General features: G+C 39.9%; 3 protein-coding genes and 2 long non-coding RNA genes across 6 annotated transcripts; 1 reads left to right on the forward strand and 4 right to left on the reverse strand.

The window, feature by feature from the left end:
- Positions 1-5262: 5262 nt before the first annotated feature.
- Positions 5263-7050, reverse strand: LOC120664581 (protein WHAT'S THIS FACTOR 1, chloroplastic). The gene has a single exon (XM_039943853.1). It carries the CDS (start codon positions 6973-6975, stop codon positions 5455-5457), a length of 1521 nt encoding a protein of 506 aa, XP_039799787.1. The 5' UTR covers positions 6976-7050; the 3' UTR covers positions 5263-5454.
- A 3599-nt stretch (positions 7051-10649) lies between these two features.
- On the reverse strand, positions 10650-11150 carry LOC120667317. Its single transcript, XR_005672149.1, has 3 exons — positions 11044-11150; positions 10856-10928; positions 10650-10740 (listed from the first exon to the last, which is right to left on the reverse strand). It is a non-coding gene; the product is annotated as an uncharacterized LOC120667317 (long non-coding RNA).
- Positions 11151-11229: 79 nt separating this feature from the next.
- LOC120666119 lies at positions 11230-11922 on the reverse strand. Its single transcript, XR_005671567.1, has 4 exons — positions 11851-11922; positions 11554-11734; positions 11369-11458; positions 11230-11276 (listed from the first exon to the last, which is right to left on the reverse strand). It is a non-coding gene; the product is annotated as an uncharacterized LOC120666119 (long non-coding RNA).
- Positions 11923-15136: 3214 nt separating this feature from the next.
- LOC120667592 (protein FAR1-RELATED SEQUENCE 5-like) lies at positions 15137-17581 on the forward strand. The gene is made up of 6 exons (XM_039947634.1): positions 15137-15217; positions 15379-15489; positions 15565-15648; positions 15741-15803; positions 15932-16021; positions 16133-17581. The coding sequence occupies exons 1-6, from the start codon at positions 15137-15139 to the stop codon at positions 17579-17581; spliced, it is 1878 nt and encodes a 625-aa protein (XP_039803568.1).
- A 1610-nt stretch (positions 17582-19191) lies between these two features.
- Positions 19192-20498, reverse strand: LOC120667377. 2 transcript variants are annotated; one of them, XM_039947464.1, is made up of 5 exons: positions 20381-20498; positions 20121-20273; positions 19909-20021; positions 19744-19816; positions 19192-19575 (listed from the first exon to the last, which is right to left on the reverse strand). In XM_039947464.1, exons 1-5 carry the CDS (start codon positions 20468-20470, stop codon positions 19474-19476), a joined length of 531 nt encoding a protein of 176 aa, XP_039803398.1. In that variant the 5' UTR covers positions 20471-20498; the 3' UTR covers positions 19192-19473. The 2 variants fall into 2 exon arrangements, with proteins under 2 accessions (XP_039803398.1, XP_039803399.1); XM_039947465.1 differs by lacking the exon at positions 20121-20273 and having other exon boundaries at positions 20381-20483.
- Between the last annotated feature and the right edge of the window lie 3911 nt (positions 20499-24409).

The following is a 24409-nucleotide window of genomic DNA, read 5'->3' on the forward strand; positions in this document are numbered from 1 at the left end:
GTTGTTTCAGTCCCGGGCTATGACTCCCGGCCCACGGCGGTATGCAGTTCTCAGTGAGTTGCCCTAAAAAATCCCTGCGTTTACCTTATTCATGAGCCTCTCAGCATCTGATTAAGACGGCACTCATACTTAGGAGACCACTTCTGTCCCCGTGTGCCTGTGAGCAGTGAGCACTGCTCAGCAGAATAGGGCCCGAAGAATGGCCAGGAATAAGAACAGGTCCCTAATGAGGAAAGGTTGTCTTAACTTGGCCCATGCCCTTCTCCATCTCCTGTTGTGTTTTGTGGACTGAAATTTTCAAGCTGTTCTCTTGGAAAATGCAGGGTATTTCCCTTGTGAGGAATTTACTAAGCCTATAGTTGCGTTCCCAAGAGAATTTTGCTGCATTGTTGAAAGGTGCAGTGCCCTTTTTACCTATGGTCTTCACCATCTGCGGCCACTGGTCCATGTTCCTGCATCTTAGCCTCTTACCTTTTTCCTGTAGAAACCTACTCCGGTTCTTACTACGGCGGCCCAGATTACATGTGCGAGCACTGTAACGCTGGTTTTTGGTACCAGGAACGTGTGGTTAGTCTCAGCTCTTATGCGCAGAAATGGATTGTGTACCATTCATGCTGCCGTGGTGGGCGCATTTCGCTTCCAAAGAATAGGCCATTCCCTCCTCCATTGTGTGATCTGATAAGGTTCAATGGAGGGCCTGCATCCAAGAGTTTCATGAAGCTCATAAGGCAGTACAATTCTATGTTTGCCTTTACCTCCTTAGGAGTAGACATTGACAGGTCAATAAACACTGGTCGAGGTCCCTATATAATCCGAATCAACGGAGTGGTTCATCATCGTATTGGCTCTCTAATTCCAGAAGAGGGTAATAGACCCCAATATGCGCAGCTGTATATCTATGACACCGAAAATGAGGTGCAGAATAGGCTTGCTATCCACTCTTCTGATCCAGCCGGCGATTCTGCGGCAGATGCCCGCATTGTTGAGTCTTTGATTGCCACCAATGATTATTTCTATGATATCATGCAAGAAAAAAATCACCAAACTGCTCCAAGACCGCCATGTTCAGAAAGAGCGCTACAGCAGGATCATACATGGCATGGCTGCTGTCTGTGATGAATTCAGTGACCTGCCACTTAAAAAGGTTGAGGATGGTCAGGACATCTTAGAATTCACCGAGACTGAATTCATTTTCAATGGCAGCAAAACAAATCCATCTCGTGTTGATCAACTTGCCTTGGCTCTCCTGAACATCCTTCGTGATGTGATCATTTGTGAGACCAAGCACAGCACCACTGCATTTTGTGAGTCATTTACCTTATCCAAAACCAATTCTCTGCAGCCTTATGCTCTATCTCCACACACACCTAATCAGCACTCAAATAACTTCTGATTGCAGGAGGAGGTGCGCCGTTCCAGCCATTGTATATACCCACGTACTAATATTACTTCTGCCTTGCCAGCACAAAGACAGGAGCTGCCTAAAGACCTGCTGATGGGTTCTTTTGCGTGCTCTGTCACTTAGCATGGCTAACTATGGTATAGCTCTTCCTTTTGCGAGTTGCCTTTACAGACAGCACCAGCACAACAACTGTGCCGACATTCTTTTGCGTCGTCCACCGTCTGACACCAATTACAGCAGTCATCCAAAATATGCTTTGGAGGACAGCTTTGTGCCAACTTCAGGCACAAAGGGCTAGAAACCAGCATCTGAATCATGAGTACGATAGTTCAGTCAAAGATCTCACTCAATTTCTTAATACAAGATAGGCCTGAGCAAGGAACTGGTGATCTCTCAAAGCTGGTTTCGACTTTGTGCGTGTTTAGTTTACCGAAATTAGTATGGCACCTGCCCTTCATAGTGTGTCTCTTTTGTAGTAACACATACCTCATCAACGCAGCTGCGCCTGTTGGATGTGCCTAAAACTTCTAGCACCTGTTATTGCCATTGTCCAAACTGGTCTTGATTCATATATGCAGGACTATTTAGTTTCAATTATAGTGCCTGTCTGCTGTGTTGCTTATGCCAAGTACTGTGATTACAGCATGTGTGCGTATACTAGGTTTCATGTGTTTTTGCTAGAGTTGCCCTGTTCAGCGAGTTCCCTACCCTGCGTCTAAATGTTTTTATCACTTAAATAGATGGAGTCATAAACCAAAGCATACTATGGATACCAACAAGTGATATACGAACTCAGATAAACATACATTCCAGCCACATTAAACATGATGCCCATTGTCACTCATACAAAACATTGCTACACTTCAGATGAAGACACATTCCAAACACATGGGGTCGCCTAACATTTTGGCCCATACAAAACATTGCTACGCATACTGTTAGACCAAACAAGCAACTACACGACATCAGTGCCCCGGCAAGCACAGGAAATGACTCAAGTTTCATCCATGAGCTCGGAGGACAATTCTTCCACTGCAGCTGTGGCCATCCAAACACTCTCCTATGCCCAGACAGCAGCTCCATGAGCGAGTATCCCGATGGACTTCCTGGACGAACCACCAACGGCATCCAGAGTAATATGTTCCAGCGTCTTCTGGAGTATCTCTACATGATTGATTGTTTGAGCCCAACCAGACTTGAGCAGCATGTTGTGCCTGAGCAGTTTTTCGTTCTTCTTTTGCAGGTCCTCTACATCACTGAAATTTGAGTTAGTGACCACAACACCAAAATCACGGCTTGCTGCCTGGATCAGTGCACTCGCCGCGGCCTCTTCTGCTCCATCCTTCGTCGTTGAAGCACAGCCCGTTGCCTCCAGAAGAGTAAACTCATCAAACTCAACGGGTAGAGGAACAATCACAAAACCCGTTGCCACGTAGAGACCATCAGCGCTTTCAAATGAGTAGAAAGGAATGGAACCCTCTAAAGTCTTGACCACATCAGCCAAAACAGTACGGCAAGAAACATGTGCCGCAACAATTCCTCCTATAGGGATACAAAATCGCGTCACTTGCCAAGCAAACACACGCAGATGCTACCACTTCACCTTCAGATTACACAAACAAAGACTCACTGTGCTCACCAGTGCCTGAAGCCATCGCCTCTTTGGTGAAGCCGGCGGTGCCTCTTCACAGCCACTTCCGCTGCCTCCACACGCACAAACAATGTCGCCTGAGCCCGACCTCCATTAAAATACAGAACTTTCCTTGCCTCCAACGAAACTTGCCATGGAAACCGACATCCTGGAACCGCCTCTGTCTCATCATGCCAGCAAACCGACCTGCTCGAGCATTAGGCAGCAGCAGCAGCAAACACAGCGTGTGCCAAGAGGTGGTCCACAAACATAGAAGCGGCCCAGCCCAAATGGCAACGTTAGAGCTCATGACAATGTTGCAATCCGAAAAAACAAAGTCTCAGCCCACTAACACGCCATACAAACGGGCGCAGCGTAGCGCGCTACTGACCTAGTATGACTACATGTATTGTTGTGCCAAAGTTTAAACATCACTGTTGTCTGCTACCCAGTCCACACAAAACTCGAATTACTACCCTACATGACTCCATAACAGCTGAAATCCGTTTTCTATGAAAAAGGTCCACATGCCCAACAAAGATGTTAGATTTTCATGCATCATCTCTAGAAACACAATCCTTACATATGGCTTGCCGTATATTTTATATCTCAAGATATGACTGATCATACAATCCAAAATCTTAGAACAATGACCTGAACCCAGTCGTGATGACTATACACACATTTTTGTCAATTCTAGTTTTACAAATATGTGTGCCATTTAACATTCACTGAAGGATTATTGTCGGTACCTCTAGACTAGGGTACCCCCTCTTGTTGTGTCTAGGCGAGAGCCTCGTAGTTATCCTTGACTACGCGCTGACGGACTGAGCAGCCGGACCCCCGCGGTCCGGCGCCCTTCTCACCCGGTCAGCGGCCCCAGACCCATTCCTTGCTAGGGAAGGGTCCGGTGGCGCCGCGTGTCCCGGAGAAGGGAGCGCTCAGCCAAAACAGCCAGGGGCACCGGACCTCCCACGGGGTCCCGGACCCCCATATACTATCCGGACCTCTCAGCGGGGAGGGAACAGACACCCCCCTGGGGCAGGTCCCGAGCCGCCACGTGTCCGCAGGCGCAGGCACGTGCGCGGCCGCGAAGCTTCCTCGGGAAGACTCGCCCACCTACCACATTCAATACGGGAGACGTAAGTGCGCTCTGCCACAGCAGAGTCCGAGGCGACTTTTGCCAGACTGCACTGTTGATCGCGCATTACCAAGGCACACAGTGCAGCCGCTGGTGCCGCCCACGCCACGCATATCAGTTTGCTATGCCAGTTGGACACGACGGCTCGCCTTCGCCCATCATGACGCCTACGCAGTAGACCCAACAGTCTACGCCGCAACCTACACTACCTCAAACGGGCGCCTCGCCGACGGCACTCCTCGGTCAGAGAGTCCACAGGGCGATGAAGCATATCCGGGAAGAGATTCTCAACCACTGTAGCATCATTAATGCCTTCTGCGCAGTATACTATACATCCGCGTTGGACCCACCTGTCGGGGTCTCAACGCCTGTGTGCGCGTCCTCTTAGGCTATAAAAGGGAGACGCCCGTTAGAGAAAGGTCAAGGCCGAAGAAGTCCCGGCAGAGGCCAGTACCTAGGGATGAAAGTGGTAATCTGAACTGTTAGAATAAATTTAATATTTTAAAATAGATATGTATAAAATTTGATGGTGATCATTACTTATATTATCAAGCATATTATTACAAATAAGAATAAAATTTTGCATAAATTACTTTATGCATTATTTGCTCCCTACAACAAAAAAAAGGTGAAAAAAATACCGAATTTGTTTCCGAATCCATACCGAATTTTATATCTATCATTTGAGAAAATATAGGATGAATTTAAGGTTTACCTTTTATGAATCTTTACAAGCTCAACGCTCAAAACAAGAATACAAATTTGTATACAAGATTCTATATCCTATTTATTCGCAATCAAAGAAAAACGACCAAAAAACTGATTACCGAATAATTACCGTTTCCGACCGTTTTCATCCCTACCAGTACCCAGCGTGGGCAGATGATAGATTCATTCATATGTAAGAGCAATACAACTCACAGTGGATGTAGGGTATTACGCCCCGGCAGCCCGAACCACTCTAAATCCTCGAGTGTTCTTGTGTTCTCGCTCCCTAGGTAGACCTACCGAATCGCTTAGCGCTTCCCCGAGTACTCACCCTCTGGGATTAGGCGGGTGCACTACGCCACCCGGCTGTGGGTCTCCACAAACCACAACAATTATGTTTGTAGAATTATCAGCACTGTCATGTAGGTTCCTCAAAAGTGTGTTCTACTGATGTTCTTGGTAACAAAAATCAGTAGGACACCTCAAAAGACAAGAGCTTTGCAACTTGATATTATAAAGAACTAACATTAGAGACTAATAATTCTATCAATGAAAAGCTTAGATCAGCTCAATTTACCACCGTTCCCTTGGTCTACCATCAGGAAATACAGGAACAGCTGCCCTGCCATTTGCTGAACCATCAGCATTTTTCATAGTAACCTTGACTTCTTGTGGACTTGAGTCGTCGTCTGCAAAGTCTGGCGGCGCGTCATCATTCTCACCAAACCAACCATCACCCCATTGGTAGTCAGCATCCGATTTTCCACCAGAAAGTTCACTGATCAAATCTTCCATATCAGACAGTCCCTCATCTTCATCATATTCTTCATCACTTCTTTCATTTGACAATTGTGCTGCTCCATTGGCTCCCTCGGCTTCCTCACTGGTCCAAGCCCCACCTCTTCTAGGAAAGCGCGGGACAGCAACGAGAGCCCTCATTTTCTCCTTAAGCAGCACCAGCATGTTCTTCTCAACCAGCTGTGAGTCCTTGTATGCTTCGCGGAGGAAGACTGAGTCCCTATCCCCTTTGAATGATACATAAAACATGTCTGGGTGACGAATGATCATGCCCCGCAGGGATTGCGAGAACCGGAACTCCTCCCTGAAGTGCGTCAGGTGATCCACCAATGTGCGCTTCTCAACTGTTAAGCTAAGAATCTCGTGAACCACTCCACAAGCATGCTTCTCCTTCTCAGCCGACCCAGAACGCAGGTGTGAGAAGTCAGCATATGGTGAAATATATGGCATTTCATTGAATTGCGCAATCCTGCGTGACTCTCCCCGCGTCAATTTCAGCCCCTTCGGCAGCTTCACTCGGTTGAATTTTAGTGGCCTCTCAATTATCAAATTCCTCTCCTCAGCTGCCCGTGTCCGATTCTCCTCCTCTGCGAGCTCCGCCGCAGACACCACCAGCTCGGGGTCCCAATGGGTGAGCTCCAGCCCCGGCCCTCGGTCCATCCGAACGATACGGAAGTACTGCGGGTACCTGAGGCAGATGGTGTCGCGGAACTCCGGCGGGAGGCCGAGGTCGTGCTTGAGGTGCGCGATCTTCTCGATGAGGATGCGCTTCTCCTGCGACATCATGAGCAGCTTGCGGAGCTTGGTGACGGCGAGGCCCTCGGACTCGTTCTTGAGCTGGAGCTCGTCGAGGTAGAGCCGCTCGGCGGCGGGGGTGAGGCGGAACTTGAGGGAGTAGACGCCCTCCTCGACGACCTCGAAGACACCCGGGAATTTCTTGAGGAGCGCGATGAGGCGGCGCTTGCGGGTGAGGCCGAGGTCGCGGCGGAAGCGGCCGAGGTCGCGGAGGCTCATCACGCGGTCGGGCTGCGCGACGAGGATGTTGCGGAGCTTGAGCACCAGCTTGAGCTTCTTGTCCCTCTGGATCACGTTGTCGAAGGGGACCTCCTTGCGGCGCTTCACGGCGGCCTGCGCCACCACCACCGCCGGTCGCGGGCGAAGGCGCATCGGGAACGGCGGCGGCGCGCGCGGGTGGAGCGGGAGCGAGGCCCCGAGGAAGAGGGACTTGGGTACCGCCGCAGCCGGGTGGAGGGCGGCCGGCGCGGAGGGGAAGGGGAGCAGGAGCTTGGCGTCCATTTCCGCCGCGGGGGTTTCCTTGCTTGCCCGCTCGCTCACCCTCGCCGCACCGGGAGTGGTAGGGATAAACCTCTGTACCAACCCCTTGACGGGTTGGATATTTTGGGTTCTGGACGAGCGACATTTTGGGGACAATGTTATTGGGCTTGGCCCAAACATATGGGCCCTATGCGAGAAGAAGAAGATCCTGACTTACTTTGGCAATGGACAATGCCATGGGCCTAGCTCGGTTACTGCTTTATCTCTCCTGTTTTTTCCCTGTAGCAAGCCAACCATGTTTACAGCCTTCAGCTTTTCTCACTAGACTGGGAAGGCATTCATTTGATGTTTTGAACCCTGCAGAGGACAAACGACTGAACTGAACAGTATCTTGCTCTAGTACTCAATTGGGACTGTCAGTTCCGACGTTCCGTGCACATAATAATACCATTAGAACATGGAATTATCATCAGAGACAGAGCATCATCCATGAGCAGGAGACGCTGCGCTGACAACCGGATCTTGCACACAAAAATTCCATCTGTCTATATATAGCGGATGCACCAGCCGGTCCGATCCGATCCTCTCCTCCCCACGCGCGCGGATCGGGGCCGCGCATGTCACGGCACAAGGCGAGGCCGTTTTTAATAAGCGAAGGCCCCGGCCGGACGCCTCTCCAGGTGGGCGCGTCTATTCATAACTCGGGCGAGCGTACGGCAACATATCGCAGAAGGGCGTCTGTCCGACTCCGTCAAGTGGACGTCAGGGCGTCAAGCTGTTTCCTGGGCCGCAATTTCTGGCCCGACGCGATTTTCTTCGGTTTCGGATTTCAGCTTCTTCATGCTCTCGTTCAGCTTTGCATTCTCCTGCTGGAGCTTCTTCATTTCGCTGGAGGATTTCTCCTCCTTCTCGCGGAGGGATCGGTTCTCCATCTGAAGTTTATCGACCTCCTCCCTGGATGTGCTGGATGTTTTCCTCAGTGTCATGAGCTTTCGCAGGTAGTGGTGCAGCCGGTCGATTACAAATATAAAAGTCGAACATGTGAACATTTAAACAATATAAATTGTTCGAAAAAATATTTCGAGACTTTCTAAACAATTAAAAATGTTCCAGTTTTTCAGAAACATTTTGCGAAGTATTAAAAAAAGTTATGAGTCTTAAACAATTAAAAATGTTCTGAACAAATGTTCACATTTTTTAGTCCAAAAAAAGTTCTGAGTCTTAAACATTTTTTATTAGAACTTTTTTGAATGTTCTGGAACATTTCAAAAGGTTCCCGGACTAGTTTGTGAACATTTCCAAAGTGTGAACATTTCAAAAAATGTTTGAGAACAGCTAAAAATATTCTGGATAATTACTAGAAATATTATGAAAGTTTTGAACTTTTTAAAATGTTCCCAAATAATTTGTTCAGAACATTTATTGATGCTCAGAACATTTTGTGGTGTTTTAGAGAAATGTTCCAATCTGTCCACAAAATGTTTGAGAACTAAAAATGTTCTAGATAATTACTAGAAATATTCTGAAAGTTTTGAACTTTTTAAAATGTTCCCAAATAATTTGTTCAGAACATTTATTGATGTTCAAAATATTTTTTGGTGTTTTAGAGAAATGTTCCAATCTGTCCACAAAATGTTTGAGAACAACTAAAAATGTTCCCGATAATTACTATTCTGAAAGTTTTGAACTTTTTAAAATGTTCCCAAATAATTTGTTCAGAACACAATATGTTCAGAACATTTGTGTGGTGTTTTAGAGAAATGTTCCAATCTGTCCACAAAATGTTTGAGAACAACTAAAAATGTTCTGGATAATTACTAGAAATATTCTGAAAGTTTTGAACTTTTTAAAATGTTCCCAAATAATTTGTTCAGAACATTTATTGATGTTCAAAATATTTTGTGGTGTTTTAGAGAAATATTCCAATCTGTCCACAAAATGTTTGAGAACAACTAAAAATGTTCCCGATAATTACTATTCTAAAAGTTTTGAACTTTTTAAAATGTTCCCAAATAATTTGTTCAGAACATTTATTGATGTTCAGAACATTTTGTGGTGTTTTAGAGAAATGTCCCAATCTATTCACAAAATGTTTGAGAACAACTAAAAATGTTCTGGTTAATTACTAGAAATATTCTGAAAGTTTTGAACTTTTTAAAATGTTCCCAAATAATTTGTCCAGAACATTTATTGATGTTCAGAATATTTTGTGGTGTTTTAGAGAAATATTCCAATCTATCCACAAAATGTTTGAGAACAGCTAAAAATGTTCTAGATAATTACTAGAAATATTCTGAAAGTTTTGAACTTTATAAAATATTCCCAAATAATTTGTTCAGAACATTTTGTGGTGTTTTAGAGAAATGTCCCAATCTGTTCACAAAATGTTTGAGAACAACTAAAAATGTTCTGGTTAATTACTAGAAATATTCTGAAAGTTTTGAACTTTTTAAAATGTTCCCAAATAATTTGTTCAGAACATTTATTGATGTTCAGAATATTTTGTGGTGTTTTAGAGAAATGTTCCAATCTATCCACAAAATGTTTGAGAACAGCTAAAAATGTTCTAGATAATTACTAGAAATATTCTGGAAGTTTTGAACTTTTTAAAATGTTCCCAAATAATTTGTTCAGAATATTTATTGATGTTCAGAACATTTTGTGGTGTTTTAGAGAAATGTCTCAATCTGTCCACAAAATGTTTGAGAGCAACTAAAAATGTTTTGGTTAATTACTAGAAATATTCTGAAAGTTTTGAACTTTTTAAAATGTTCCCAAATAATTTGTTCAGAACATTTATTGATGTTCAGAATATTTTGTGGTGTTTTAGAGAAATGTTCCAATCTGTCCACAAAATGTTTGAGAACAGCTAAAAATGTTCTAGATAATTACTAGAAATATTCTGAAAGTTTTGAACTTTTTAAAATGTTCCCAAATAATTTGTTCAGAACATTTATTGATGTTCAGAACATTTTGTGGTGTTTTAAAAAAATGTTCTAATGTGTTCACAAAATATTTGAGAACAACTAAAAATGTTCTGGATAATTACTAGAAATATTCTGAAAGTTTTGAACTTTTTAAAATGTTCCCAAATAATTTGTTCAGAACATTTATTGATGTTCAGAACATTTTGTGGTGTTTTAGAAAAATGTTCCAATCTGTTCACAAAATGTTTGAGAACAACTAAAAATGTTCCTGAAGATTTGGTTGAACACAACTCAGAATGTTCCATTAGAACATTTTAAAATGTTCCTAAATATTCAATGTTTTGGAAAAATGTTCCAAAAATGTTCCAAGGTTCCGGGGATTTAAGAAAGTGTTCCAATATTGGACAAGAGTGTTTCGAGGTGCCAGATTTGTAAAGTGTTCTATAATTCAATGGAAAAAGTATAAACTAAGTGCCGCAGCAATTACAATTCAGAAAAAAGTTTCTGAGCATCAAAATAATACACTAAATGAGCATGTAGAGAAATGTTTTCATTTGAGGCTATGAACTCAGTCTTCAAGATTCTTCCGCAGATTGTAGTCAAAAGCTTCTCTGCCAACAATTGTTGAAACTGATCTTGAAACTTAGAAGAAGCCAACGTTCTATAGAAAAACAAATGAAGATAAATTAATACGTGTTGCATTCAAAAAATTATAAAATACGCAGAACGATTTTGGAAAAAAGAAAAATGGACTAACATTTTGTCTCCTAAATGTTGAAATTATATCTGCTTTAGCTTTATTCTCCTTGCTGAAAATCAAGTGAAATAGCTTTTTCTCTCTTAATGCTTGGATGTCTGCCTGAAAAAGATGGATTTGCAAATTTCTGTTATCATTTGTAGTTAAATGAAATAAAAGAATATGTAGCAAAAAGATCAGTTAGAGAGGAGGGGGGGGGGTCTGCTTTTCAACTTACAATATTGAACTTAGCAATGCTTGTACCATCATATGTTTCCATAAAGCATGTTACAAAGATTCCAGAGTCCTCCCTAGTAAAAGTAGATTATTGCAGAAAAAGCATATATCAAATATTTTTTAGTGGAAATCACAAATTTGAATGTTTTTCAAAAAAGAAAGAAATCATGTTTAATAAATATGGCTTACTTTGATTGCTGTTTTGGAACATCAATGTAAGAAACAATGAAGTCATGTATGTTGAATTTTTGGAATGATGGAAAGGCCAAGATGAATAAGATTCTAAAGTTGTAAACCACAGTATTTGTCACTTTCAATGTCCTGTCGGCTCCGTATTCTGGAGATAAAATATCAAATCTTCCTTTGATGAAATTAACAACCACCAACACCCATTGTTTGTCAATAAAACATGGAATATGTACCTGGATTTAAAAACATGAAATTGTCATGAATGGAAAATAAAGATATCAGTAACAAAAACAAAAAAAACTATTGATTGAAGCCATGAACTCACCAGATTACAACTGTTCGGATCTACTCCAATGATTTGTATAAATTCACTCTTCAAATTTTTAGGATCAAGGGAATGATTCATTAAGATAGACTGAAAAAGAATATAAACAAATAAGTAGAAATTAACAGATAACAATATTTTATTATCTGAATTATATAAATCTGAAATTTGATGAAGTGTCTTACTGCAGTAACATTGGAGAGGAATATCTTTGAGATGTGGCAATTCAGTTGAGGGGATTGTTGGTATGAGAATAACTTACAAAAACAATCCATAACTCTAAAATGAAACCATCCCCCGGGCATCATAGAAAGGGAAAGTGTTCTTTGGTCAACCCAGATCCCATCTTTTTCAAATATCCTAGGACTGCGAATGAAATGTAATGTAAATGATTAAATTAAACAAACAAAATGAAAATTGAAAGAACTTGAGCATTTGTGATATATTTAATTTCGCTGAACAAAATCTGTGAAATAACAAACCTGAAGGTTAACTTTGAAACGTTATGTGTAAGCAAGGAATAGAAGCTGTGCTCCAGAGGGGTTGGAAATATGAATTGGATGTTTGTAGAGTGTATTCTTGAACTTGTTTCTGTTGGAACATAATTGAATTCTGAAATCTGCATAAGTTCACTACTTTTGATGAAGTTTTTTCCTAGGCCACTTGTGGCAGCAACAGTTGGATTCTTACTCATTCCAGAATTTTGTGCAAGTTCTTCGGCGAATATATCAAAATTTGGAAAACCCTGCTGCAGATCAACTTTTGTCATAGTTCGGCCAAGCAAAGCTTCATTCAATGATAAGCCATATTTGGGTCCTTTGATGAATGTTCCACTGACTGATTGGATACCAATTCGTTGGTTACCATCATTTACAGGTCTCGGAATGTCCATCGGAACATTGGCTTGTTGGGGGATGAAAGAATCCAGTAGAACTTTCTCTTCAGGAATTCTTTTTTTGGCTTGTAAAGAATCTGGAGCAAACAAATGAAGGATTATTAGTAAAAATGAAACATAACAGCTGAAAAGTGTTTGTAAGAAGAGTTAAATAATTTATGAGAATATTTTACCATTGCATTTGTATTGACCAAGCTTTATCAAGTCAACAATTTCTTCATTACTGAATAGATTATAATCAGATTTCAGCTCATGTAAACCAGAAATCAAATGATCAAAACTGTCATAAGTACTATCGAGAGTACTACCAAGATCTGTGACTTTTGGAAATTCAAGAATTTCATAACACAGTTTTGAAAAAACTTGTTCAACAATGCTTGTGTATTTCACTTCTTCTTTGAGTTCAGGGACAGGCAACATTTTGAAGTCAAGTTCATTTCTCTGCAGCTTTTGCCTCTTTTGAAAATGAGTCTCATGGACTGAAAGATGAGCATGTTCACATTCTGAATCTGAATCTTCAAGAAATTCCAAAGTCTTCTCTTTGGTTTTCTGCAGTGTTTTCGATGACACTACAAAAAGAACACTATGAACAAAGTCTGAGGTGTCTTTCATGATTCTCTGGGATATAGAACGTTGGAACTTCTTTGAAAGTGCAGATATTTGAAGCTTGACCTGTTTACATAATTTGTTAAGATGTTAAAAATGAAATATAGTTGAAGAGTTAAAACAATACTAAAACAGAAAATGGTTAGTAAAAATGAAAATATAAGAATATGATCTTACACTTTCAATTTGATCTGGTGGACAATTTTCTTTTATGATACATTCTAAATCATTTGCAAAAACTGAGTAATGATTCTCTTCTTTAAAACATTCTTTGAAAGGGGTGCAACAGAGATGTTTTACCTAGCAGAAAAAAGAGGAAATGAAGTCAATGAACTGAAATGTAAAAAGAGTAACAATAATTATTAGTAGAAGACAATGTTGTTTGGCTTACTGGTAATCTGCCAAATTGATTATTTGAACCAGGCTGTGCATCAAGTAGTGTGAATGTTTGTATGACAGTTGTTGACCAGAATTTCAATCTTGGGGGTGCCATTCCGAAATTGAATTCAGAGGAATAGAGAAACTCAAGATAAGCCACCTAAAAAACACACAGTAATTAAATTTTTTGCGTGTGGAATGATTTATAGATCATTGTTAGGAATCTGTATTATTGTTCTCTAAGATGTAAGTACTTACCACTAAGAGAATGACACAACCACCAGTTGGAATGCTTTGTCCGTTACTCTTCATATTCTGATACTTTTTCAAAGAAGAATTTAACCACTGCAGAACCAATGAGCACCAGTCTAGTTGAATAATTTCATCAACAACAATGACAGCAGACTAGTATTTGGAGCTGCAAACATTCTTAGTATTGGGGCAAAGAAATGAAGACAATGCCAACAAGACGAAAGCTCTTGCAAAATTTTCTCCCTTGAAGTCTGGTGTTATAATAGACACTAACTCATCGACAGAAGGTGTTCTTCCAGCTGAATTGAATTGTAGTTTGATAAACTGATAAGCTTCATTTCTACAGCATGGTATTGTTTCATTGCTCATGGGGATACCGAGAATTGATTTGACTACAGCAGAATTAATTGTGAATGATAAACCATTTGGAAGATTGACTGTATTAGATGCAGTGTCAAATCTATCTGCCAGCCATAGCACGAGATTCTTTGGAACTGATGAACAACAAAGATCCAGAATGGTTGAAAAACCAACATTTGATACAACTTGTTTCTGATCATCATTTAACTGGCCGATAACATGCATTAATTTGAAAGTGGAGTTCATCATTTTTAGATCCTAGAAAAACATTGAAAAAGACAGATTAAAGATGTAGCACTTGTAATTATATTTGTAGAAACACCAATAATCTGATTTGAAGTCGGTGATTTGAAATTTCGGGCAAGAGTACCTGATCCAATCTTTTTGAGGGTGGAATTGCTGGAACTTTAAAAGAACTTTTACTGGTAGTCCCCATTTTAATTACTCTAGATGACACCTGAAAAAAAAATGATCAGTCTAGAATAAGATAAGTTAGTAGATTTCAGTTTTAATTGAAAAAAAATATTAGTGGTCCCAGAAAAACATCTACAGTTGAATTTCATTGATTGGGTAAGCTGTAAAATATAAGAGTCTCTTACTGATGAATTCCAACAGTAATGTGAATCTGTAAATTAGCACACCGTGTAAAAAAAAGTCTGGAACCCTAAACGCTATCATCTAATTACAGCACACCATGAATTCCAAAAAGTAATGCTTAAAAGAAATGTTAGAACCCTAGAAGTGAACCAGACTCAGTTTTGGGTTATGGGGGCCTAGAATTCTTCAATCGACTTGTAGGAACTAGTTAGTGTGCCAATGAAAAATGGTCTTACAGATTTGGAATATAGAAAATGGTATTCTGAATTTGGGAAACACAGATCTGAGCAATGAAAGTTTTCTTCTAGTGGCGGACCAAAAAAGCAGGGGACCCAAAGATGAAAAAACAAAAGGGCGGATCCATGATGCAGGGAGGGATGGAGTTCGAAAAAAAGAAAGAAGTTTACCTGCTGTTAACTTCAGAAATCTAGAGCCATGGGTGGGGAGCTTTTGAGTAGTCTCATCTCTGTTGGAAGAAAGAGTGGCAAGAGGCTCTTCTAAAAAAATGATGTGGCTCGAGTTACTCTGCATACCGGTTCAATAAAAAAACAAAAAAGGACCAAACTACCCTTACCTTTAGACGGCTTGAGAAAGGGGAAAGAAACCAATCCTATTGAAGTCAACAGAAAAAAAGAGAGACCCGCCGCGCGCCGCCGGCGTGGGGGGATCATCTGAAGAGAATGGGGGGCGATTTGATTGATGCAAGATTGGGCTTCAGTCGAACATCAGATTTGGAGATTGAAACTTCGAAATCTACAAAGGTTAGAACGCTTTGTTTCTCTGAGTTGCGCCTTTCTTGTTTCGAAAATTGCTGATACTTTACTAATAGATCGAATTGCAAGTAATCTAGTACTCGTGCCTAAAAACAGAAGTTGTACAAGAACAATCTGTATAGAGTTTGACATATTATTATTTATGTTAGGTATGTTTATCTGGTTCAATCAACAGTGTTACAGCTGCGACAAGGCATGAATATGAAACTAGCTTAAAGAATCAGGATCCAGATGTTTATGATTTGAATCCAATAACCAAGGTAAGACAAATTTAACATTGTATAGATACCAGCCAAAAATAGATATTATGTCTGTCTAAATAATTTTCTTTTCAGGATACTGGATTGGAAGACTCTTCTATGCAGAAAACAACAAATATTGGAAAGAAGTTTGAGAGTGTGGTATCTGAACTAAAGAAGGTAAAACTTAAATTTTGTTCTCAAATGATGTTGTCATGAAAACTACATTGAGTTTGGTAGTTGTTATTTCATTAAAATTGTACATGCAAAAGTTGGATGATAATGCAAGTTCCAGAAATGATGTTTCAGCACAGAGTGATATGGTGAACCAATCGGTATGTGCTTGTGGTTCTATATCAGAAAATATGAATTGAGTTGAAGTGAAAAAAAGCTTTATCAATATTTTTTGTGTGTGATTACTATGGAACTATGTTATGACTTAAACTACTCAAATATTATTTAGGATCCCATGCTTGCAATTGCTGATATCTATAATGAGGAAAGATGTGAATTAGCTGGCTTGTACAATGATGGAGAGCACTATGATTCAGAGGTAATTGGGGGGGGGGGGGTGAAAACTTAAATGATTCCATCTGTAGATTGAAATAATTACCTTACTATTTTGGAAGTGAAAGTGAATATTGAAAAAATACTTTGTATTCAGGATTCTGCAGAGGGTGGTTTTCTAACAGATGAAGAAGGGGAAGATGATGTTGCCGAAGATGAAGAATATTTGTTTCCCAACCCAGATGAGGCTGAAGGTACCAAGAAACCAGAGATTGGAATGAGTTTTGACACGCTGGATGATGCTCACAGATTCGTGAATATATATGGGCAAGTGAATGGATTTGCAGTTTTTAAGGGGAGAAACTACAAAAATAAGAAAATATTTTTGATGTGCAATAAAAGTAAGAAAGCAGCAGAGCCAAAGAATCCACACAAGAAAAGGAAAAGATCCTATGTTAAGGGAACCAGTTGCAAGATGAGGATCATTGTAGTGTTGCAGCAAGGCAGATGGAAGTTCAGTGATGTAGATCTTGTGCATAATCATGATTTAGTGAGCAGCCCTTCTTTGACCAAATTCTTCATTAATCATAGATATATGACTGTTGAGGAGAAAATTTTTTCAAGAATTCTCCAAGAAGCTAGAATAAAGCCAAGGAGAATAATGCAAATATTTAGAAAGATGAAAGGCAGCTTCAAGAACATGAATTTTGGGAGAACACAGCTTAAAAATCTGAAGCAAGCTGATAGAAAGCAAAAGATGAGAAATACAGATATAGATAGCACCATGAACTACGTGAAGAAAATGCAAAAGCAACATCCTGGTTTCTACTACACTATGAGAACAGATGACAACAACACGGTTAGAAGTATTTTCTGGACTGATGCGTCTTCAAGACTAAACTACAAGCTGTATGGAGATTTCATTTCTTTTGATACTACTTTCAGCACAAATAAGTATAATATGCCTTTTGCTCCTTTGGTTGGGATTAATGGTCATGGGAGAACTGTGGTTTTTGGATATGCATTGCTAGAAAATCAAACTGCAGAAACTTTCTCTTGGCTATTTAATGTACTGCTGGAAGTAATGGATGGTAGAAGACCAGAAATTATAATTACAGATCAAGATGCTGCTATGAAGAAGGCAATATTTGAAGTTTTTGGGACAAAAGTTCATAGAAATTGCTTTTGGCATATCATGAGGAATGCTAGAGAGAATCTTGGAACCTTATTGAAAGACATAGAAAATCTCGGAAAAGAATTAGAGAAGTTGATATATGAGTCCATAAGTAGAGAGGAATTTGATGAAGGGTGGACAGCCATCATAGAAAAATATGGTCTGCAAGAAAATTCATCCCTGAAATTGATGTGGAAAAATAGACATATGTGGGTACCAGCTTACTTCATGGACGTGTTCTTTCCATTCATCAAGACCACGGGTAGAAGTGAAAGCACCAATTCATCATTTAAGGATTATGTTTTGAGAAAGGATAGCATAGAAACATTCCTTCGGCAATGTGAGATATTTCAGGAGGAACAAGCTGAAATTGAGCGGAGGGACAGATTTGAATCAAATGTTCAGGAGCCGGTTTTGCTTCTATGCAAATGATTGAGAGGCATGCTGCAGAGGTTTACACGAGAAGCATATATCTGAAATTTCAAAAAGAAGTTCACAATTCTGGAGCGTACTCTATTGAAGAGGTAGAAAAGGATGTGAAATATAATGTTCATAGGCTTATCCAGCATGAAGATATTGAGTTCTATAGGAAGACTTTTACAATTGAAGTTGACCAGAACTACAATTCATTCAATTGTATTTGCAAAAAGTACAACAGGGATGGGATAGTTTGCTGCCATGTGCTCAGGTTATTTACACAGCTTGGTATCCACAAAATTCCAGATAACTACATCAAGCAAAGATGGACTAAAAGCTATTTGGAAGAAGAATTGAAAAGGCATAAGCTTAAAGGACTTGAACAAATAGTAGATTGTGGAGATGACCCAATATTTAGGCATGCTATGATGATGAATTCCTTGTCAGAAATGTGCTCGAAAGTTTGCAAAGATTCTGAAAGAAGTGAGAAGTTTATGAAGGAAGTTCAAATGATTTTTGACAGAATGGAATGTGAAGAAAATGCTTCTCAATCAACTGATTTAGTTGTGTACAAAGACCCAGCAATTGTAGAAGTTGTTAGTGTCGATAAGGGCCACAGGTTGTGTCGGCCGGCTGAGAAAAGTTCAATGCAAAAAATTCAAAAGGATAAGACAGCCAAGGAGAAGGCGGCGAAAATGAAGGAGAATGCTACTCCCAAGAAAAAGCAGATCAGCAAGCAGCCTCCAAAAAAAAAGGCAAGACAGAAGCAAATGCTAGTGAAGTAGATGGTGCTCCAAAAGAAAAGTGATTCTTGAGACTTTATTAGCTACGATAGAAATATGATTATGAATTAAGTTAAATAAATTGTTGTTGCTCAAATGTGGGAGGGGGGTTAATTATGAATTGACCTTCGTCTTCTTTAAGTAGTTATTGTCTACGTGCTGCAAACAAAAACAGACATGTGGTTGTGTGTGTGACTACAAAGTTATTAGAATTGATGGAGAAATAGTGCAGTTGGCTGATCAGCTATAACTGTTGAAAATTGAAGCTCCTTGAAGACATCTCATCTTGTGACTACAAAGTTATTTCTGATTTTTCTTATTAGTTATCGCAATGGAATCAGTGCAGTTGGCTAAAATCAAGCGGCGTGAAAAAAGACTCCGAATCTTTGACACACTAACAGTTGACTAATCGGTCAGCGATGTTGAAAAATAAATCCAGTTACTAATAATCCTTCACCCATAACTAGAAGAGATGTGCACCACGTACTGAAGTCTCCAACCTTTAGCTGGCCTGAAAACTCGGTGTTTCTCCTCTTCCTTTTGCCTGAGGAGCAAAACTGATCGGAATGGTTATCTAACTAATTGTCAGTACTTGATGCTATAAGAGGGGTTAAAGCACTGACTCCAATGTTCGAGGGGACAAAAAGGAAGCCAATGTGAACGCATACAAGTTGAAATTCAAAAAAGAATTGAATCATTCATCTGCACCTTATGTCAGGTAATTAACACACAATGGGAAACAAATTTGCAGGTGAACACAGCTCTAGAAAAGAGAAACAGAAACCCAGGGGACATCGATCCTTTGTCAACCAAAGTCGGATGATTTTTACAAACAGAAATTATATTAGTAACTGATTACATACGGAATGTTTAGTTTCCAGAAACAGAAACTTTAAAAAATAGCATTGAACAAGCAACTTCCGAAAACTAGAACATCCAAGCACTGCCCAGCATAGAGGGTGCAGGGGTAGCAATGTACTTGAGCTCTGATTTCCATGTTATACCACCCTCAAAAAAAAATCCAAGTTTAACTTGGGTACATATTACATTAGTTTTGACACATATTTTGATTGCTACAGCTATCCCAAAAAGCAAAATTTCTGTAGGGGGATGGAATAGAAGATATCAAGGCTGATCTTCGGTTTGGTTGTTCTTTATTGCAGCTTCATTAAGATCTGAATTCATCAACTTGTAAGCGATGAGCTTCCTGAATTTAGTTGCTTCAGTCTGTTTTGGGAAAATAAAATGAAATTGAAAGTCAGCTTATTACTTCTTAAAGAGGGAAGCATGATTCAAAAACAATATAGAAACGCTGGTAAGAGATAATTTGGTCAAAAGATTGTTAAAAAAGCACTATGTTGATTATTAAAAATAATTCAATGAATGAGTACTTACGTGGTCAAATATCTTAATCACCGAACCATTCCAGTTGTACATAAGCAACATAGCAAAGATGCCTGAATCAAACCTGGACACAAAAAAAAATTAAAAATTAAAAAAGTTTACCATGGATGTATTCCCTGGTATGTTTGGTTAAAAGAAGAAACTAAAGCTACATACTTTTGAAATGGTGAGTTGGAGTGCTTTGGACATCTTGGAACTTGTAATTCATAATTCTGCAAGTCTCTGTCAAAAATTTCAGCAACTTTGCAAGTTCTTTGGAAATTGATAACCTGAAATGCAAAGTGACCAAAATGAAACTAATAAGAAAAATGAAAACAGAATTGAAAGTGAACACTTGCATCAAGCTGACAGGACAAAAAGACAAATACCACATTGTTTGTAGCAAATTTTATTGAATTTGCAGGCAATACGGATTCAGAGTTTGAAGCTCGAATTGCTGGATCAAAAAAGTGGACTTTCTTGACAAGGTAGTTGATGCATATGAGGATCCAATGTTCATTGAGTATCAAGGGGAACAATAACTGTCAACGAAAAATAAATTACATGATAAGCAAACTTAGAAAGTTAAATGACGAAAAAAACATCATACAAAAATTGGAAAAAGAAAGCAAGAATTAAAGAAAGGTACCAGATCAGCATTTGCGATGTCCATTTGTTCATTGATCCTTGTCAGTTCTGGCTCATTGGACTCTGGAATATATGTCTTAGGATCAAGCATGAGTTTTTACTGCTCCAAGAAATGTGAAAAAAAAATTCAGTATATGAAGACATTAAAAAACTAAGATTTGTGCGTGCAGAAAATTTGAGATAAAAAAATAGGTAGAAGAGTAGTACCACTAAAAAAGGTGTGAAAGCAACTTTGTTACGATCATAAATGTTTTCAGTATTAAGCTTGTGATCATCATTGAAGTATTGCACAAAAACTGCCATTAAATCATTGGACACAAAACCTCTGGGCTGAAGAGAAAGACGAAATGAATCATATGAACATTCAAATCCAGCGATTGAGACAAAAGTTGGGCTGCAAAGATGACAAGAAAAAAAATAATAGATGAGTTATACATTGAAATTAAATTGATGTGAAACAAAAGGGGAGACAGGAGGTGTGTGGCCTTACGATGGGCCATTCTCAATTGGATCAATGTTTTGTGAACGAACATACTTGATATATGAAAGTTCCATTTCATTAGTCAACTTGATTTTGACAGGGGAATTAACATGAGCTGAGGGGATAGCTGCCCTCTTCTTCCTTTTCTTCTTATCAATTGTAGATGAACCCATTCTGCACTTTCTTTTTGGATTAATACCACAAGGGGCTAGAAAAAAAAGGGACCAGGAAAAATTAAGAAGCATACACAAATAAAAAAATGAAATAAGACAAAGAATTAAATATGACAGGTAAACATGTGTCATTCATAACCGATGGCTCAATGTCTTGTTCAAAACCGCCGACACCTTCCATTTGATCAGTGAATGTTGGGGTGCTTGGACAATTAATATCATCATTCAACGCTGCTTGAGTATTAGAGCATGATTTTTGGCGATCATGATTAAACGAACTTGAAACAAGTCTCTCTTCATCAGTATGATCGACAAGATTATCAGTTTCTTGCTGTATATTGGACAAATCATGATGTGTATCATTTTCAGTGGGAGTTGATTCAGAAACAGCAACATTCTCACTGTGGCAATGGATATGAAGAGATCCTGAATTGTTTGTAAGCTTATCAGTTTCCTCTGAATTAGTGGCATACTTGACAGACTCAATGTGTGCAAGTATCTCAGAAGAGAGTAGAGACAGCCGATTTGAGAAAACAGAACCAAACTGATTCACGAAGTCCGAATAAACTGTTTCACCCTTGTCAACAATGCCAGCAGAAACATCATTTTTTAGAAGATTGCAATGCTTATCTATCAATCCTTCAATACTTGGGATGATCTACGAAAAAATGATATAAATCAATAAAACTGGACATAAAAAAGGAGACATATGAAAAGGGAAAAAAACTCACTTGAAAAGGGGCAACAGATTCATGATGTGAGCCTGAAAAAAAATCTGAGCTTATAGAATAATCATGTTCAATAGGTCCATCAGTAAGAGGCTCTTCGAAGTATGGTGAAGATATCAGACTATGAAACTGCATAAACAAATGAATAAATAAAAAACTATCTATGAATAATAAGAGGTTGGCAGTGTGTAGGTGTAAAACAAAAACTGAAGTAATGTAATAATCATATGACCGATTACCATCGAGAATAAAGAATGTATGTCGCTTACCTCAAGAATTCCATACGAAGGGCGACCTGGGTTTGATAGATTTCTGTCCACATTGGCAGCGAAAAGGAAGTCCTCTGATCTAACATTACAAATTCTTGGAACATCATAGCAAAAATTGTGATGATTGGCATATTCATGGCTGAAGTCGATGAAATCCATGTAGGCAATCTGCAGGAATAACAAGATTTTATGATGTAGAACAGGTAAAAGAAGAGTGTGAACCAGACTGGGAAAAAAACAGTAAGAAATGAAAATAAAAAACTTACAGCAAGGAGTGGGAGGCAAGAGCCAACGTATATCTTCCCATCATCTTTTGAAGAGATGAAACCTTGGTATTTTTTAACCTCAGATAAAATGTAGTTCAGCACATGAGTGCTCCAATCAAAAGTGTTGATTTGGGAAACATCCAAGAGATATGGAAGATAGTTGATGTTAACAAAGTTCTGAGTAGAAGGACAAATGATGGTAGAAAGAGCAACAAGCATGAACCATTTAATAAATGATTGCTCATCATGTTGATCGAGAAGGTTACGAACAACATCATGGATGGAAAGTTTGTCAGAAATTTTGACACCACAAGAATGCAGAATGATCGGGATCTCTCCAGAAGGTATTCCAATTATTTGTTGAACCATGTATCTTGTGAACTTGAAAGATTTCAATCTGTGCTTGAATTGGGAGAGATCAGTAACAACCTGCCCCATGACCCATTCAAGGAAAGGCATAGGCACTGTGAACTTGCGAAAACCCAGAAACTTTTCAAAACCATTCTTCGCCAAGAAACCTTTCTGATCTTCTGAAAGAGAATCTATGACTTTTTGAAAACGTTGGGTAGAGAAGCGATACTTGACACGATCCATAGCTGTTGTCATACTAGACAAAACACCCTAAAAATAAAATAGAAAAACCTTGGAATAAATTAGAAATATGATATAAGAAAAACTATGTTAGTAAACTGTAAACACACGAAAAAAGTTAAAAATATTACACGCATGAATTCTTTGTAACACATGAATATTTGTAACCCATACAATCACTCTGCACAAGGGGGGTGTTTACCCAGACATTCTCAAACTGCACATGGGGGATGTTTGTAACACAGCAACCTAACTACATACATGTAAAATCATAAAAAGGAGATCTCTAATTGGATACACAAAAATAAGGGAATTGGGGCGAAGATTTTCAACTAATTACATGTATGAGAAAAAACAATCCTAAGCAAAAAGAAGTATGGGATCCAGATGATAGCTCTAGCTAATAAACATAAAACTTGCATACAAAGAGGGAGACGACTTGATTTGCACTTGAACTAAGAATGGCACGACTCAAAATAAATTGGACTAGCAGACGAAGAAATGAATCGGAACAAAGTCGTCTCCCTGGGACTTGACCTAGAGAAGAAGAACAAAGGGAACAGCCAAGAGAAGCTGGGAACGAACCTAGAAAGATGCTGCAAAGAGATCGAGTGCCACCATGAAGACGCACAGAGGAAATGGAAATTCACCAGAAGAGAAACCCTAACAGCGGACCCGGAATGGGGGAGGGGGCGGCGGATGAATCGAGATAGAACGACGACCGGGTTAAAAAAAATGGGCCAACCTGGTTAATGGGCCGTGAGAGGTTAAAGGGCCATGGGGGGGGCTCTACGGTGACTAACGGCGCACGGACGGAAAGCCCTTCTGTGATGGATTGGAGCGCAGAAGCGCGCGCGATGAATAGACACCGCGCTCCAGGTTCCCCAATGGCAGCAGCTGCGCGATCGTCGCCGACGCGAACGACAGCCGCGGGGGCACAGTTCTAGGAGCAGGAATGTATGGCGGTGGCACTGTGGCAGTACTGTACTATACAATGTCGCCTTCAGTCTTTTTTTTTTGAAACGTCGCCTTCAGTCTTGGGATAGCGCTAGTAGGATATGTTAGAGCAAGGATTATAGAAATCGCCGACTGCCGGCTGGGAGCGCGTCGCATGCGGCGGACCCCACGAACCATCATTGCGCTGCAGTGAGACAACACATCCATTTCGCCGGCTCGAGCGAGCGAAATAACAAGCGCCCGCTCCACCTTTCTCACTTCTCCACGTTGGATCCCAGCCCGTTCCGCGCCGCCCATAATACTTGCTCTTATCTTCTTGAGAACGGGAAACAAGCGAGTGGTCGAAGTGTAAAGCTGCGTTCGACTGCCCATACCGCCATGCCCAATTGCTGGTACCTTGTCACACCTCAAGTCCTCAACTTCACGAGGACAAGCGTAGGTGAAGTGTCACGACTCACGACGCAATTCCCCAAAAGGAAAGAGAAATAGATGAAGATGCATCGCATCGCATGTAGTATAATTCTAAACTAAAACAAATATAGTAAAGTGCATAGCTGGTCCTAAA

The sequence above is a fragment of the Panicum virgatum genome, chromosome 3N, assembly GCF_016808335.1.
Source record: "Panicum virgatum strain AP13 chromosome 3N, P.virgatum_v5, whole genome shotgun sequence".
In the NCBI taxonomy this organism is placed as follows: Eukaryota; Viridiplantae; Streptophyta; class Magnoliopsida; order Poales; family Poaceae; genus Panicum; species Panicum virgatum.